The 19,071-nt window shown below is 40.8% G+C and overlaps 1 protein-coding gene across 2 annotated transcripts in view; it reads right to left on the bottom strand.

The window, feature by feature from the left end:
• The window catches only part of EHHADH (enoyl-CoA hydratase and 3-hydroxyacyl CoA dehydrogenase), an 84,244-nt gene that overhangs the window by 16,934 nt on the left and 48,239 nt on the right, over window positions 1–19,071 (bottom strand). For both annotated transcript variants that reach the window (XM_003894722.5, XM_017955612.3), the window contains one exon: window positions 3,651–3,992. In XM_003894722.5, coding sequence (XP_003894771.3) covers window positions 3,651–3,992 — 342 coding nt within the window. The remainder of the gene's footprint in view (window positions 1–3,650; window positions 3,993–19,071) is intronic.

The raw sequence follows: 19,071 nt of genomic DNA, 5'->3' as shown, positions 1-19,071 counted from the left end.
AAATATTCAGGGTAATGACAAGACCTGTAGAGAAGCAATGAGTGTGGAATGTGGAAGTGAGGTGAGGCGAATGTCCCTGAGTCTAAGGAGGCAAAAAACTCAGATGCTACAAGCAGGGAATGATTGTCCATAGAGACAATGAGGACAACCAGGATGGCAGCAGGGTTTGGGCCAAAGTGGGTAGCTGTGAGCCAGGAACTAAAGTTTTCAGCAAATGGAGGGGGAGCCATGACAGTAATGAAAAGGGATAGAATGACAAGACCACAGGGCAGGACCACAAAGGACAGTGTCCCATAAAGTGCAATGGTCTGAGAAGTGACCCAGAGGCCCATGGAGTGTGGGAGAAGTGGCAGCATTCCCTGGAGAGGGCAGCAGATGCAGGTCCTCAGGGTAAGCCGGGTTTCAGTCAGGAAGCAGAGGAGGGTCATGGAGTCTTTCAGAGGACACGAGGGAGCAGTAGAAAGCTGCATCACGAAGATGAAATGCAGGGTAGTGTGGCAATACACACGAAGAGGGCAGAAACATCCAGATCCTCTTACTTTATTTCTATCTATGTGTCTTTAATATATTTAGTACGCCCTTTCCAATATTTTTCAAAACAATGTGGATATCGTTTTTAAAAAATACTTCAAACTTTTAAACATTATATGCCAGAAACAAACCTGAAGGCTTTTTAAAGAAAGGCTCACAACAAAATTGGGAAATTCTCCCAAACAATGGTTGACAAACACAATACTGATGCACTTACCAGCTTGCTATTATTTGCATTAATTATTCTTGGCTTAAAGGAATTGAAGGGAGAAGAAAGAGGTAAGTGCACAACAACTAGAAATAAATATTGGCATTGCTGAAATATTTAATAGTACAAAAAGAGGAACAATCATAGTTCTTTGTCACTCTACTTACCCATCTTCTTAAAAAATCACAAGTGAGGCTGGACACAAAGGCTCATGCCTGTAATTCCAGCACTTTGGAAGGCCAAGGTGGGCGGATCACCTGAGGTTGGGGGTTCAAGACCAGACTGGACAACATGGTGAAACCCTGTCTCTACCAAAAATACAAAAATCAGCCAGGCTTGGTGGCACAGCACTTGTAATTCCAGCTACCCGGGAGGCTGAAGCACGAGAATTGCTGGCACCTGGGAGGTGGAGGTTGCAGTGAGCTGAGATTGCGCCACTGCACTCCAGCCTGGGTGACAGAACGAAACTCCATTTAAAAAAAAAAAAAAAGGCCGGGCGTGGTGGCTCAAGCCTGTAATCCCAGCACTTTGGGAGGCCGAGATGGGCGGATCACGAGGTCAGGAGATCGAGACCATGCTGGCTAACACGGTGAAACCCCGTCTCTACTAAAAAAAATACCAAAAAAAAACTAGCCAGGCGAGGTAGCGGGTGCCTGTAGTCCCAGCTACTCAGGAGGCTGAGGCAGGAGAATGGCGTAAACCCGGCAGGCGGAGCTTGCAGTGAGCTGAGATCCGGCCACTGCACTCCAGCCTGGGCGACAGAGCGAGACTCCGTCTCAAAAAAAAAAAAAAAAAAAAAAATCACAGATGAACCAAGGATAGACCTCAACAGAGTCAGAGCTGAAAAGAACACAATGTATTTATATTAAAGACAGATTCTTTGATACCAAAGCTGAATTGAGACAACAAGCAGACTGAGAAAATGTGGAGTGAGATCTCTGCCTCCAAGTTGGGTTGGTGCTAGACCAGGGGTCCCCAACCTCTGGCTGTGGACCGGTACCGGTCCGTGATCTGTCAGCAGAGCAGGAGGTGAGCAGCAGGCCAGGGAGCATGTCAGCCTTGACCTCCGCTTCCTGTCAGATCAGTGATGGTATTAGATTCTCACAGGAGTGCGACCCCTATTGTGAACTGCGCATGCGAGGGATCTGGGTTGCACATGGGAGGGATCTGGGTTGCGCACGCGAGGGATCTAGGTTGCGCATGCGAGGCATCCAGGCTGCGGCTCCTTCTGAGAACTTAATGCCTGATGATCTGAGGTGGAACGGTTTCATCCCAAAACCATGACCCCCGAGTCCGTGGAAAAATTGTATTCCGTGAAACTGGTCCCTGGTGCCAAAAAGGTTGGAGACCACTGTGCTAAAGAGCTGGGCAAGGGTTAAGAAAGTTGATGCTTTTACACTAAAAGGCAAATATCATATGTTCTCACTCATATGTGGGAGCTTAAAATGTAGATCTCATAATGATACAGAGTAGATTGCTGGTTGCCAAAAGCCAGGAAGGGGAGGGGGGGAAGGGAGATGAAGGGGGAAAAAAAGGATATAAATGTATTTATTACCACTGAACTGTATACTTACAAATCGTAAAGATGGTTTAAAAAAAAAAGAAAAAAGAAAGAAAAATCAGAATAAGGGCTATAGACTAAATAATAGTTTTTTATATTAATTGCCATGTTTTTTAAGATAAATTATACTGTGGTCATGTAAGAGAATATTTAGTTTTAGGAAATACACATAAGTCTTTAACTTATTCTTAGAGTTCAGAAAAGAGAGAGGGAAATAAAACAAATATAGTAAAATGTTAACATTTGGAGGATCTGGATTAAAAGTATGTGATAATTTTTTGTACTATTATAACTTTCTTGCATGTCTTTAATTATGATTAAAAAAACTTAAATGTAAGAAAAAAAGGAAAGGAAGAAAGTTGATGCCTTTAGTAAACTATGGACCCTCTCCCCAGAAGATTGTACCTGAGCTGGTGCAAAGAATGTTTCACTTGCCATCTCAAGGGATTTAAAAATCTACCAAAGACCATTCTTGAGCCGAGACTAAGAGCAAGTGAAGCTTAGGAAGGTGGCCCAGAGAAGCCAATCAGGCAGCTAGCTTCTGAGGAAAGAAGATATTTTGTTTGGGAAAATTCCAGAGGGAAAAAAGTAGGGAAGTCATGGTTTCAGGGTTTAGATGGATTTGAGGATAGTGGTTTTGAACGGGAGAAGTGAATGGCTCAGGGGCCGGAAAGACAGAGACTTCATGACAAATACCTAGCTATGAGAGCGACAGGCCACACCTTGAAATGTGGTACAAATCATCATCAGGAAATCCAGGAATGAGAGATTCATACAGGGAAGAGGTAGCACAGAATAAAAAATGCCAGGCCAGGAATGGTGGCTCACACCTGTAATCTCAGAACTTTGGGACACTGAGGCAGGTGGATCACTTAAGGCCAGGAGTTCGAGACCAGCCTGACCAACATGGCGAAGCCCTGTCTCTAGTAAAAATACAAAAATTAGCTGGGCATGGTGGCAGTAGTCACAGCTACTCAGGAGGCTGAGGAAAGAGAATCACTTGAACCCGGGAGGTGGAGGTTGCAGTGAGCCGAGATCACGCCACTGCACTCCTGCCTGGGTGACAGAGCAAGACTCTGTCTCAAAGAAAAAAAGAATAAAACATTCCTAGTCTGAGTCAGATCTAGGGTCCGACTTTCACCTTACTCGTGTTTAGCTCACTGTTGAGAAGGCTGGCGTCTCTAGGCCTCTTAGGTTAAAGAAGAGAGCTCATGTGGCGGTGTGAGAATTAGCTTAGCTAACACAAGTAATGTGTCTTATGTGAAACCTAGCATCTGGTGGCCCTAAGCAAATGGTAGCACATTACATGAGCGGATTTGGAGGAGTCCATTCATTACCCCATGCTCTTACCAACAACACCAACTGAGGAGACGGGCTGTGCTGATGCTGTTTTCCATGATGCTCCGGAGGGAGTTGACCACTTATTTGCTTTCCTTTCAGCAAAGAAAGCATATTGCAGGGCTCTAGCCTGCCCTGATTGAAAAAGATATAGAAACAGCTCCTCCTCCTTCTTGATGCCCACTTCATAGGGATACTGCACAGCAGCCTGGACTGCACGGACACAAGCCTCCTGAGCAAGACACCCAGGGTGCTGCTTCTGCATCTTCAAGAGGACCTCACTAAAAATGGTGTCCATGTTGGGCAAGCTCTGAATTGGCTTGTTGCAGAGTCTACGGGATTCTAGCGGTTGATCTGAAAGGAATAAGAATGATCAGAGCTTTGGAAATGGTACTTGTACAAAGGAAATATGAAAATATAATAATAACATTAACCTATTCAAATTCAAAGCACAAACTAAAGGCTATTCATTAAGATATTTCATGTACACTAAACCTATGTACACTAACATCTCTGATATTTTTACAACATAGTCTTATAAGATAGAATTTAGTAGATTCAAAGCAATTTTAGATTACCTAGTTTAGGCATAAAAGTTGTATTTTCTTTTTAATCTAAGACCAAGACCATTTTATAATAGATTAATTATTAATTTAATTAATCAATCAATTTAATCAATAGATTAAATATTAATTATAATAGATTAAATATTAATCTGTCCAAGGAAAACAGTTCTGAGTTAATATTTTATTTATTAATTTTTAAAAATAATTTCAGCTTTTATTTTAGATTGAGGGCATACATATGCAGGTTTTTTACATGGGTATATCACACAATGCTGAGGCTTGGGATATGAATACTCCCGTCACCCCAGTAGTGAGCATACTACCCAAAAGTTGGTTTTTCAACCTTTGCTGCCCTCCCTCCCTTCCCTGTAGTAGAGTCCCTAGTGTCTATTGTTGAGTGAATATTTTAGATTCAAAATAGCCTTAACTCCATTCCTAATAGTAACAAAAACCAGAAAAGGAGACAGTGTGATATTGATGCAAGGATAGGCATACATATCAATGGAAGAGAATTGAGAGTTCACAAATGAATTCTTACAATTATAGCCAATGCTTTTCAATACAGGTGCCCAAACAATTCAATGGAAGAAAGGAGAGTCTCTCTTTTTTTTTTAATTCACATTCAGAATGTTTATCTTAAAGAATCGGAGGAACATTAATAATAGAAAATCCATATGGAAATATTCACAATCTGCTCATTGAGAAATGGGAAAACAACTTCCCTGCCTTACTGCCAACCTGCTGTTTGAGGAGCCAGAAGTTGACGTGAAGTTGGAAGGTCACCTTTTCCAGCTAAACCCCACTGAATAGCTGTGTGCATTTTTATTCAAAGGCTCCACGACCAGAGGGAGCAGAACTGAGAACCAAAATACTGTTATTGGCAAGGGTTTGGCTCAAGGGTCTGAGATGTGTAAGCACCAAGAAGGGATAGGGAGATTGAGCAACATATGAAAAGGGGGGCTGTAGGAACAAGCACAGAGAAAGTAAGTCAACAATAAACTACTTCCACCCAGAGCAAAGTGACTGTGCATATACATCCACACTCTCAAGTGTGGGCTACACTGCACGCTGACTCATACTATCTCAAACGTGGTTTATTGGAAAGATTCTAGTCCCCTAAGGGCACTCAGCATAGGAGCACAGTGACATGGTAACAGACATACATAAGCATACTGTTACCCTAAAGCAACAACACACTTTAGATCATAATCGTTCAGAAAAAAATCCTAGAAAGGAGCGTCTTTCAACAAATGGTGGTGGGATAATTGGATATCCACACGCCAAAAACAATCAAACAAAAAAACAAAACTTAGGTCCTTACCTAGCACCATATATAAAAAGCAACTGAAAATGGATCACAAATCTAAATTGAAGAACTAATACTATAAAAATTCCTAGAAGAAAATACAAAAAATTTTTCAGGACCTTGGGGTTAGGCAAAGTATTCTTAGATATAACACCAAAAGTGTGACATATAAAAGAAACAAGAAATCAGACTTCATAAAAATTGAAGACTTTTGTTCTTCAAAGGATATCAATCAGAAAATGAAATGACAGCTGGGTGCAGTGGCTCACGCCTGTAATCCTAGCACTTTGGGAGGCCAAGGTGGGTGGATTGCCTGAGCTCAGGAGTTCGAGACCAGCCTGGGCAACACGGTGAAACACCATCTCTACTAAAACACAAAAAATTAGCCGGACATGGTGATGTGCGCCTGTAATCCCAGCTACTCGGGAGCCTGAGGCAGGAGAATTGCTAGAATCTGGTGGGACGGAGGCTGTAGTGAGCTAAGATCACACCATTGCACTCCAGCCTGGGTGACAGAGTGAGACTCCGTCTCTAAAAAAAAAAGAAGAAGAAAAAAAAAAGAAAGAAATGATAAGCCATAAACTAGGAGAAAATATTTGTGTGGTAGTCAGAATAACACCCCCACAAATGTTCATGTCTTAATTCCCAGAATCTGTGAATGTATTACCTCACATGGTAAAGGGATGTATCGGTGAGATTAAGATTAAAGACCTTGGCTGGGCGCAGTAGCCCACGCCTGTAATTCCAGTACTCTGGGAGGCCGAGAGCTCAGGAGGTCGAGACCAACCTGGGCAATGTGGTGAAACTCTGTCTCTACCCAAAATACAAAAAATTAGCTGGGCACGGTGGCACACCCCTGTGGTCCCAGCTACTCTGGGGGCTGAAATGGGAGAATTGTTTGAGCCTGACAGGTGGCAGTGAGTGAGCCAAGGTTGTGCCACTGCACTGCAGTCTGGGTGACAGAGTGAGACCCCATCTCAAAAAAAAAACAAAAAAAATCAAACCTTGAGATGGGGAATATTACCCTGTATTATCTGAGTGAGTGCCATCTAATCATATGAGTCATTAAAAGCAGAGAATCTTTCCTGACTGTGGTGAGGGGGATTCAACAAGGAAGAAGGGTTAGAGAAATGCAACATGCAAAGGACTTGACCTGTTAGCACTGATGTAGCTTTGAATATGAGGAAAGGAGAGCAAGAACTAAAGAATGCAGTATTCTCTAGAAGCTGGGATTGACCTTTGGTTTACAAGATCGCAAGTTTGCAAGCAAGAACATGGGGACGCTGATCCTACAGTGCAAAGTGCTGAGTTCTGCCGACAACCCAAATGAGCAGGAAACAGTTTCTCCCCTAGAGCCTCCAGAAAAGAGTGCACCAGCAGACACCTGGATTTTAGCCCAGGGAGACCTCTAGAATACTTCTAGGCTACAGAACTGGAAGAAAATAATTTCAGATGATTTAAACTGCTAAGCTTGTGGTAATTTGTTATCACTGCGATAGAAAATACAATTGGCACATCGAATATCAAATAAAGAACTTGTTTCCAGAATATGTAATGAACTCTTATGACTCAATAATTAGGTAAACAATGTAATTTCTTTTTTTTTTTTTTTTTTTTTTTTTTGAGACGGAGTCTCGCTCTGTCGCCCAGGCTGGAGTGCAGTGGCCGGATCTCAGCTCACTGCAAGCTCCGCCTCCTGGGTTTACGCCATTCTCCTGCCTCAGCCTCCCGAGTAGCTGGGACTACAGGCGCTCGCCATCTCGCCCGGCTGGTTTTTTGTATTTTTTAGTAGAGACGGGGTTTCACCGTGTTAGCCAGGATGGTCTCGATATCCTGACCTCGTGATCCGCCCGTCTCGGCCTCCCAAAGTGCTGGGATTACAGGCTTGAGCCACCGCGCCCGGCCATACAATGTAATTTCTTAAATGGGCAAAAACTTGAGCAGATATTTCATCAAGGAGCATATGTGAATGGTTAATATGCACACGAAAAGATGCTCGACATCATTAGTCATTAAGGAAATGCAAATTAAAACCACAACAAATGTGGTAGACAGCCTCTAAATAATGGGCTGTCATTTCTAGACTAGGTTACAAAAAGACTCTGGCTTCAGTCTTGCTCATACTTTCTTGCCCTCTCAAATTGGTCACTCTGATGGAAGCCAGCTGCCCTGTTGTGAGCCACCCTATGGCGAAGCCCACATGGCAAAGAACTGAGGGAGGCTTTTAGCCCACAGTCAGTGAGGAACTGAGGCCCTCAGTACAACAGCCCATACGGAACTGGATCCTACCGCTTGAGTGAGTTTGAAAGCAGATTCTCCCCCTGACTCTCAATCAGCCCGAGATGACGACAGCCACAGCCAACACCTTGATTGTAGCTTCGTTTGAAATCTGAAAGCCAGAAGACCTAGGACACTTGGATTCTGGACCCACAGAAATTGTGGAATAAATGTTTGATTTTAAGCCACTAAGTTTTGAGGTCATTTGTTATGCAGTTAGACTTACTAGAATGACTATAATAAAAAGACATCACTACTGAATGTTGGTGATGATGTAGAGAAACTGGAAGCCTCATACATTGCTTCTGAGAGTATAAAACAGCACATCGCTTTGGAAAACAGTTCAGTTGTTTCTTAAAAAGATAAACATAAACTTATTGTTCAACCCAGCAATTTCACTCCCAGGAATCTACACAAGAGAAATGAAAGCAGATGCCATAAAGAAAACCTGTCTACAAATATTCATGGCAGCATTATTTATAACAGCAAAATCCGGAAACAATTCAAACATCCATCAACTACTGAATGAATAAAGAAAATGTGACAGAGCCATCCAATAGAATATTATTCAGCAATAAAAAGGATCAAACTGTTGACACATGCTACAATACAGATACAGATGAGCCTCAGAAACATCATGCTAACCAAAAGAAGCCAGACGTAAAACATTACACATGGTATGATGCCATTTAGATCCAATGTCCAAAAAATGCAAATCTATAGAGACAGAAAGATCAGTGGTTGCCTAGGGCTGGGAATGTGAGTAGAAGTTAGTGGTAATGGGCATGAAGAAACTTTTTGTGGGAGTGGACAAGTCTTAAAATTGATTTATGGGGATAGCCGCACAATCTATGAGGCAAATCATGCCTCATTAAAGCTGTTAAAGTATATCTAAAAATGAATTTATCAAGAAAGGTACAAGACCTTTCAGAAGATAATGATACCATTTTATTGAAGAACATAAAATAAGACCTTAATAAAAACAGAAAAGCCCCATGCTCCTGGATATAAATATTTAATACCATAAAAATATAAATATTTTCCATATGTATTATATATGAAATTTTAATAAGAATCCTTATGGTACTGTTAAAAAAATAACTTTACGGAATGATTCCAAAGTTTTCATAAAATAATAAATTCATAACAACTTATAGTTACCAAAACTTCAGCTATACCAGAAGTTGTTTTCTATAATGTACTGGCATCTCTTAAAAAATAAAACCATTTTATCAAAAATGTACATCTTAGTTATTTAGACAGAAAGCCTATCAGGGCTTATACCAGAGCAATTTCACCATAAAAAGACATATGAACATGAGCCCATCTGGCATTGAGCCCATCTGGCATTGGGTGTGTTAGGCGTGTTCAAGGGAACGTAAGGTTTGGATGTAATAATGTGCACATGGTAATACAGATATATTGTATAATCTCGACCTCCTTTTTTAATCAAAGAGACAGGAATATTTTCTTAATGCTTGATTAGTAAGTAGTATTGGAAAGAATGAGTTTCTAAATTAATGATTTCCCATATGGTGTTAAAGAATAGGATTCAGGAATGGAAAGAAGACAGTGGTTAAAGGCATGTGGTCCCTCTCATCCTACTACTTTGAAAAAACATGAACTGTATCCAATAGGCCCACCAATTACTTGTTCGATTACCCAAAGAGTTGTTCAATCCTCAATTTATGGGAAAGCAAACTCAGCAGAGAAGAATGGGGAACTCCCCCAGGGTCTACAGATGATTTAATTTGCCGGTGACCTAAAAGGAAGGCAAGAATGGACGATGGGGAGACGAAGGAGAGAACAAGAGCATGGAGGTGCAAGTGGAAGGCAGCCTGGGCGGCTGGTGCAATCTATGCCATGTAACAGGGCATAGACAGCGTTGGGATATCTTAGAACTGGATCTCTGTCTTGTGATACTACCTCTGTTCCCAGCATTCCTGGGGGTGCTTCTCAACATCATAGCACACATCAGATTTATTTGAAGAGTTTAAGAAGTTCAGATGCCCACATCATACCTCAAAATTAACTGTTGAATTTTTTAAGCGTAGTCATGCCCAGGCCTCACCATCGATTCAGTTAAGAATCTTTGCCGGGCGCGGTGGCTCACGCCTGTAATCCCAGCACTTTGGGAGGCCGAGGCGGGTGGATCACAAGGTGAGGAGTTCAAGACCAGCTCAACCAAGATAGTGAAACCCCGTCTCTACTAAAAATACAAAAATTAGCCAGGCGCAGTGGCAGTTGCCTGTAGTCTCAGCTACTCGGCAGGAGAATCGCTTGAATCTAGGCGGCAGAGGTTGCAGTGAGCTGAGATCATGCCACTGCATTCCAGCCTGGGTGGCACAGTGAGACTCTGTCTCAAAAAAAAAAAAAAAAAGAGAGAGAGAAAAGAAAAGAAAAGAATATTTAAAGGTGGGGCATAGTAAGACTATTCTTGAAAAGTCCAGAAGTTGATTTTAAGGTATAGTCTCTGGGAGCTCCAAGAGCAGAGAGTGTTGTCCACCACTGAATCAGGGACAGCTGCAGTTCCTGGCAATTTCGTTTTAGGCCAGAGATTAAGAAGAAAAGAAGGGGGAAAAAAGAGAGGAGAGAACAAAACTGAAATGAAAAGAAAGCCTGCTTAATGGTGTGCAGTAATTATTTCTGATCAGCATAATCCTATTATCCCGGGGACACTGAAAACCTTGCAGACTGCATATGGGCATTTTGGGAGCTATCCAAGGCACTTGTCTAGACCAGCCCTAGGGCCAAACTAAGCATATCCACTGGAAAATTTTGGATCCGGGCATAATTATAGATGGGTTTTCCCTGCTCAACTTCCTATCTCTTTCTTGCTGCAGCTATAACTAAGAAGGCTGTTATCTTACAACTTCGGTTATAAGATATTCAGAATTTCCCCTTTGGGTCTGTAAGTACAGCCGTTTTCAAAGTGTATTTCTTGTATACTTGGTAGTTTTCAAGTCACTCAGCAGTACCTACACAGTAAGAGAGGCAAGTGTCAGCATGTTAGCATCAGCCTTAGCTGCCCAGGGAAATGGGGAGGAAGGGAACTAATCAGTGATTCAAATACACTATTAATTGAATTCTTTCCTTGACCCACTCATATTTTGTCTTAGTTCTATGAGGTATTCTACGACATTTTTGATAAAAAAGATAAGTGAGTCATGTTTCTGAAGGAAGAAAAGGAGGTGATTATTTTCCCTTCTTCTGCTGTAATGGCAAGAAAAGATTTTTTCTGCCTAGGCTAAAGAGAGACTCAACAAGGGGTTCACGGAAATCGTGAACACAGACATAAAGGAATCTGTCTCTCTCTCTCTCTCTCTCTCTAACCCTGATAAACAGAAAGCTGTGTCCATCATAAAAGCTTTGCAAAGGACAGACAGAATAACTGTACCCTAACAGGCTTCAAGAAGGTGACCCACAGAACTTGTCTAGCAAGTAAAAAGGAAGCTCAATTTAGACATGTGCGTAGGCCTCCTATGTAAGACAGGTCACTCTGCTCTTTTGAAACATGTTCATATAAATGTTCACAGAGAGCAAAAATAAATTACAAAGTGAAGAAGATAAAATGAAGAGAAAGACAAATAAAATCACTAAGGTTTTTTAAAAGCCACAACTCCAAAAGGACAAATAGACCAAGGTCTTTAGGCAGAATTAGAATTGTTAAAAGTGGCAAACACAGCCCAGCACAGCCACAGGAACAGGACCAGGGTTCATTACAGAGACAAAAACGGAGCATTAGGTTCCAGAGCTGAGACTCCCAGTTAGATAATTCCCTGTGTCCATTCCAGCTGGGGAAGGTTGAGAAAGAGAGAGCCTGTAGTCTCTTGGTTTTTGAATAACAGCACACACATTCAGTGTCATGCCAGAAACATGCACATGAGAACAGGAGTTCTTAGTTCAGAAACAGGCAGGCTGCTAGCCACAGGCATGTGCAAATATATAGCATTTTACAGGATCCTCCCCTCCCTGGTTTAGTCAAAGCAATCTGGTTTGGCCAAGTAATTCTGCATTGCACTACTGAATGCATTGCACTGCAGCAGTCTGGGAGGCTTCATAGAATACGAACATTAAAATGCATAAAGCCAATGAACTTCCACACTCAACTCACCAGGATACAGTGTTAAGTTTGTAGAGGAATGTGCAGCTAAGTCCCAAATTGCGTTTTAGGTATGTTAACCTTGTACACTCCCTTCCCACCTACAATTGGTTCCAAAAGTGCTGATTGGGACACTGACCACTGAAAATTCCCTTTTCTCCCTCCTTTTGTATACTAAGTAGAAACTAAATAAACATTCTTCATCATCTTCTTTTTTTTTTTAAAGCAAACATTTGAGCAGTGGGAGTGAGAATAGGTTGAATAATTGGAATATTGTTACAAATGGGAAAAGGGAACACAAAAATTTTACATGTATTTTTAAAACAGAGACAGACTTTGCATAACACAAAAGTCCCCACTTTAAAGTGTATAGTTCAGTGTTTTTCAGAATATTCACAAGGTTGTGCAACCATATGTGTATGTATTTTAGCCATGCCTTTCATAACTGATTTACAAAAATATCTTTAAGACTATAGCAGCCAGGTGCGGTAGCTCACACCTGTAATCCCAGCACTTTAGGAGGCAGAGGCAGGTGGATCACTTGGGGTCAGGAGTTCGAGACCAGCCTGGCCAACATGGTGAAACCCCGTCTCTACTAAAAATACAAAAATTAGCTAGGCGTGCTGGCATGTGCCTGTAATCCTAGTTACTTGGGAGGCTGAGACAGGAGAACTGCTTGAACCCGGAAGGCGGAGGTTGCAGTAAGCCGAGATTGCACCATTGCACTCCAGCCTGGGCGAAGAAGCAAGACTCTGTCTCAAAAAAAAGACTATAGGTAGTGTTTGCATGTCAGGTGTAAAAAAATCAAAACTAGCAAAAATTATCTCCTTTCTTACCCTTGTTCTCTGTATATCAATGGTTCTCAAAGTGTGGTCCCCAGAACACAGCATCAACATCACCTAAGCATGTTTGTTAGAGATACAAATTCTTGGGCCCCACCCCAGATTAAATGAATCAGAAAGTAATGAGTGGGGCCCTATCTATGTTTTAATAAGACCACCAAAAAGCAATTTTTGATGCACAGTGAGGTTTGAGGACCATGGCTCTAGATCAAGACAATTGCTCTAGCTTTCCATAACTATAGATTTCTAATAAATGCATATATATTTAATGTAATTAACATATTGAATTTTTGTGGAAACTTTCCTTCAAGTTAATCCATCAATTTTGTTCTGCTAAATGACCACACACTAAAAACTATATTTAAAACAAAGAGGCTGGGTGTGGTGGCTTACAGCTGTTTTCCCAGCACTTTGGGAGGCAGAGGCCGTGGATCACCTGAGGTCAGGAGTTTGAGACCAGCCTGGCCAACGTGGTGAAACCCTGACTCTACTAAAATTACAAAAATTAGCTGGGTGTGGTGGCGCATGCCTGTAATCCCAGCTACTCCAGAGGTTGAGGCAGGAGAATCGCTTGAACCCGAGAGGCAGAGGTTGCAGTGAGCCAAGGTCATGTCATTGTACTCCAGCCTGAGCAACAAGAGTGAAACTCCGTCTCCAAAAAAAAAAAAGGAAAAAGAAAAATAAAGAGAAAAAAGAGGAAAGTGGGGAAGCACAAAAAGAGAAGATAGGCACAAGGCCTCAAATGAAAATGAAGGGCAAAATAAATAGGCCTCATTAAACTACAAAGTTGGTAAGAGAATAAATGGCAAATGTAGATAAGATTCTGAGTTAATCCTTGGTTGATCTGTCCTTTTCTCTACCTTGATCTCTAGCGTTTGTCTAATACAAAGCAGCACCAAGAAATCATAGGATTTCAAACAGTGGAACTCATTTAAAAAAGGAAAAACAGTAAGAGTCCTAGGGTTTCCGTAGGATTCTAATCACTAAACCCCAAAACAGACATTACACCCCAAAACCTTGCTTGAGTTGTGGCAAGGACAAATAACTAGGCACCCAACCACTGTAGCCTGTGAGGTCTTAGAACATGATTTGAAACCAACTAATTTTGTTGAACCCTTTCTTTTACCAATACATAAAATAAAGCCCCAAAGGTGATTTGTTAAGGTCCATGTAGCTAAGGCTGAGAGCTCTGTCCCTCCTGACCTCGAGTCCCGAGCCCCTTTCTCTAACAGAATGCATCCTTTCCACACTGGCCTCCCAAAGGCATCCCTTTTTTGGGGGAGGTAAATTTAATGACTCAGATATTAGGAAAAGATCATTTTTTTTCAAGTCAAGAGTCTAGATTACCTACTACCCAAGTACAACCACTACTGAAAATTTGTTACATCGCCTTATAGTTTTTTCCTTATGCAAATATGTATAAGAACACACGCACACACTTGTAAAATTTTCTATCTGGCTGTTTTCTTCTTAATACTATATGTAAGCAATTTTCCAAGTTCTTCAACTTTCTTTAAAAATGGAAGTTGTAATAGCTGAATGAAGTTAGTTCATTGAAATTATCGTTTTTACATAATTAATTTCCCAAAACTAAATATTTGACTTTCCAATATTTTATGATAATCGAAAAGCTTTAGTGAGCATTACTATATACAAATCTTTGTGTATTTATGTGATTATTTCTCTATGATAAATTCCTAAGAATAGAAAAACTAAGTCAAAAGGTATGAGTAATTTTAAGCCTCTATATGTGATTTGTCCAATTGCCTTCTAGATAGGATGTATTACAAGCATTCTAATGAGAGCTTATTTAAACTCAATCTCACTGTATTTTTTCCATCTGTTCTGATCTGTTTGGCAAAAATTAGTGTCTTTTAAATCACTTTTTTTTGTTAATAAATTTTAAAAAGCATTTAAGAGTTAAGCGTACACTTACTTTACAACCCAGCAACACTATTCTCAGGTATTTACCCAAGAAAAAGGAAAAACTATGTCTACAAAGACTTGTGTAGGACCAAAGTGGAAACAACCTAAATGTCCATCAACTGATAATGGATAAACAAATTGTGGTTTACCCACACTGTGGAACACAAGTCAATTAAAAGGAAGAAAATATTAATGCATGCAACAATAGGAATGGCTCTCAAAAACATTATGCAAAATAAAGCCAGCCACAGAAAACTATATACTACTGCATGATTTCATCCATATGAAATTCTAAAAAAAACTGTAAAACTATGACAAAAAGTAGGTCACTGGTTGCCTGTGGCCAAGGGGAAGAAAAAAGGATTTATGAGAAAGGGGTATGAGAATCCTTTTGAGGGTGATAGAACTATATTTTGATTGTGGCAATGGTTACATAACTGTAAACAATTACCAAAATTCACCAAACTCCCCCCTTAAAATGCATGAATTTTATTTGTAGAAATTACACCTCAATAAAGCTGGAAAAAATAAAAACAAAACCAAAAACAATTTAGAAATGTTTGAGAAAACTAACTTATCCTAAGCCGGGGAATAAAACAAAACAAAAGCAAAAATCACTTAAGAAATTTTGGAGAAAAACTAACATTTTCATCTTTGCTTATTTCCTTTCCATTTGTATCTGTGACCATACATACTCTAGATCATGATGATCATTACTCTATACATGACTATATACTATATAATTGCAAATACATATACATTTATATTCTAAACATTTTTATATCACAATTTTACATTTTTCTACATGGTCTTCATGATTATAATTTAAAAGAGTAATACATAATTGTCTAAAGCCCTGAAGTGTTAAAAGGCGAATTACAGGTTTAAAGCAAATGGTGCCTCAATATTTGGATGCCACCAAGTGGACAAACTGTGTAATGTCATTAAGATTAAACACTACTTGGTAAGTTTTATAAAGTAAAAATGTTTAATTTAATGTTTAAAATTAATTAAAAATTGTTAATAAAATAAAATAAAGTGTAATCAGACCATTTTATAAATGTAGCTAAGGTTGAGACTTGAATCCAGGTCTCCTAGATCATGAACCTCATCTATTTCTTGAAGTAACTTAATTCTCAAATCAGAATCTAGGGAAATCACTTAAGGAAAAGAACTTCCTGTTTAAATTGAGACCTTTACAAACTAAAACTACAGATGTGAATGACAGACATGGGTCTATCTTTAGCAAACCAAAGAATCATTTAGGGACCTCCAAATGCAAATAGCCTTTGCTGTGTGTCTATCAAGTGACTTCTAACAAAACAACAAGCCCCCTCGGGAAGCACGGTGATGAAAATACAGTAAAGGTTGCCTGACAGGCAGAGAAAAACAGTAGGAAATTTATTTATATTTGGGCAAGGACTTGCTGATTCTCTTTAGGGGCCTCCATTATTTTCTCCCCATTGTTCCTCACCTCTCCAGTTCAAGCTTTTACTTTCACATTGAAACAGTAACTGGCTAGAGCCACAAGAAAGAAAGATTATTTCAGGAAAGTGTTTGGTCTCTGCCAGGGTCAACAAAAGAATGACTCCTTCAAAAGAATGCCTTTGAATGACACTGGGCCATCGCCTGCCACCAAGCGGGAGATCAGCACTCTGTTCTGCCTGTGACCCAATACTCTTCCCAATTATTTTTTTCCGGCCATTTTTACCGTCTCCTTCTTGCTCATTTAAAGCTGACAACCTCCATAGACTGAAAATAAACTGTTTAAAAACAAACAAACAAACAAAAAAACTCTAGGAGTGCCACTGAAAGAACTCTGAAAGGAACATCCCCAGTCCATAAAGTAAGAAATCACTGAGAGAAGGACATAATTCAGTTTGCAGAGACAGAAGTTCTCAAGGTCCACAGCTTTGCTGCAGTAAATTACAGAGCCTGTGATATGGTTTGGATGTGTGTCCCCTCCAAATCTCATGTTAAAATGTGATCCCCACTGTTTGAGGTGGGAGCCTGGTGGGAGGTTATTGGGTCATGGAAGCTGATCCCTCAGGAACGGTTTAGTACCATCCCCTTGGTGATAAGGGAGTTTTCACTCAGTTGATGAGGGATCAGCTTGTTTAAAAGAGTTTGAGGCCGGGCATGGTGGCTCATGCCTGTAATCCCAGCACTTTGGGAGGCCGAGATGGGCAGATCACGAGGTCAGGAGTTGAGATCAGCCTGGCCAACATGGTGAAACCTCGTCTCTACTAAAAATACAAAAATTAACCAGCATGGTGGTGTGCGTCTGTAGTCCTAGCTACTCGGGCTGCTGAGGCAGAATCACTTGAACCCAGGAGGCAGAGGTTGTGGTGAGCCAAGATCACGCCACTGCACTCCAGCCTGGGCAACACAGCAGAACTCCGTCTCAAAAAACAAACAAAAAAAAGAGGTTGGGACCTCCACACTTCTCTCTCTTGCTCTGTTGCCATATGACGTGTCTATTCCTGCTTCACCTTCAACCATGGGTAAAAGCTCTGAGACCTCACCAGGAGCTGAGCAGATGCTGGTACCATGCCTGTACACCCTGCAGAACTGAAGCCAATTAAACCTTTTTTCTTTATAAATTACCCAGCCTCAGGATTTTTTTTTTTTTTTTTTTTTTTTTTGAGACGGAGTCTCGCTCTGTCGCCCAGGCTGGAGTGCGGTGGCGCGATCTCGGCTCACTGCAAGCTCCGCCTCCCGGGTTTACGCCATTCTCCTGCTTCAGCCTCCCGAGTAGCTGGGACTACAGGCGCCCGGCACCACGCCTGGTTAATTTTTTGTATTTTTTAGTAGAGACGGGGTTTCACCGTGTTAGCCAGGATGGTCTCAATCTCCTGACCTCGTGATCCGCCCGCCTCGGCCTCCCAAAGTGCTGGGATTACAGGCGTGAGCCACTGCGCCCGGCCAGGATTTTCTTTATAGCAATACAACAGACTAGCACAGCCTGTCTTCAGTCTACTGAAGTGTTTGTCTGGTTGGTCGTTTTAATGTCTTTTTTAAATTTTATTTTATGTTCCGGGATACCTGTGCAGAATGTGCAGTTTTGTTACATAGGTAAACGTGTGCCATGGCGATTTGCTGCACCTATCAACCCATCACCTAGCTATTAAGCCCAGCATCCATTAGGTATTTATCGTGATGCTCTTCCTCCCCCTCCCCCCCTGCTGACAACCCCCAGTGTGTGTTCCCCTCCCTGCGTCCATGCGTTCTCATTGCTCAGCTCCCACTTATAAGTGAGAGGATGCGGTATCTCGTTTTCTGTTCCTGCATTAGTTTACTAAGGATGATGTCTTCCAGCTCCATCTATGTCCCTGTAAAGGACATGATCTCACTCCTTTTTATGGCTACATAGTATTCCATGGTGTATACGTACCACATTTTCTTTACCCAGTCTATCATTGATGGGCATTTGGGTTGATTCCATGTCTTTGCTATTGTGAATAGTGCTGGAATGTACACATGCATGTATCTTTATAATATACAATGATTTATATCCCTTTCGGTATATACCCAGTAATGGGATTGCTGGGTCAAATGGTATTTCTGGTTCTAGGTCTTTGGTGAATTGCCACACTGTTCGTCCACAATGGTTGAACTAATTTATATTCCCACCAACAGTGTAAAAGCAAACCTATTTCTCCACAGCCTCACCAGCATCTATCTGTTGTTTCATGACTTTAATAATCACCATTTAATAATCAGCATGAGATGGTATCTCATTGTGGTTTAAATTTGTATTTCTCTAACGATCAGTGATGTTGAGCTGTTTTTCACATTTGTTGGCTGCATAAATGTCTTCTTTTGAGAAGTGTCTGTTCATGTCCTTTGCTCACTCTTTAATGGGGTTGTTTGTTTTCTTCTTGTAAATTTGTTTAAGGTCCTTGTAGATTCTGGATATTAGACCTTTTTCAGATGGATAGATTGCAAACATTTTCTCCCATTCTGTAGGCAGTCTGTTCACTCTGATGATAGTTTCTTTTGCTGTGCAGAAGTTCTTCAGTTTAATTAGATCCCATTTGTTAATTTTAGCTTTTGTTGCAGTTGCTTTTGATGTTTTAATCATGAAATCTTTGCCCACACCTGTGTCCCGAATGGTATTGCCTAGATTTTCTTCTAGGGTTTTTACAGCTTTGAGTTTTATACTTAAGTCTTTAATCCATCTTGAGTTAATTTTTGTATAAGATGTTAGGAAAGGGTCCAGTTTCAATTTTCTGCATATGGCTAGCCAGTTCTCCCAGCACCGTTTATTAAATAGGGAATCCTTTCTTCATTGCTTGTTTTTGTCAGGTTTGTTGAAGATCAGATGGTTGCAGATGTGCGGACTTATTTCTGAGCTCTCTATTCTGTTCCATTGGTCTATGTTTCTGTTTTTGTACAGTACTATGTTGTTTTG

This window comes from Papio anubis, chromosome 2, assembly GCF_008728515.1.
Source record: "Papio anubis isolate 15944 chromosome 2, Panubis1.0, whole genome shotgun sequence".
In the NCBI taxonomy this organism is placed as follows: Eukaryota; Metazoa; Chordata; class Mammalia; order Primates; family Cercopithecidae; genus Papio; species Papio anubis.
Note: the sequence above shows the minus strand (reverse complement) of the source record. Positions and strands in the feature narration are given on the sequence as shown.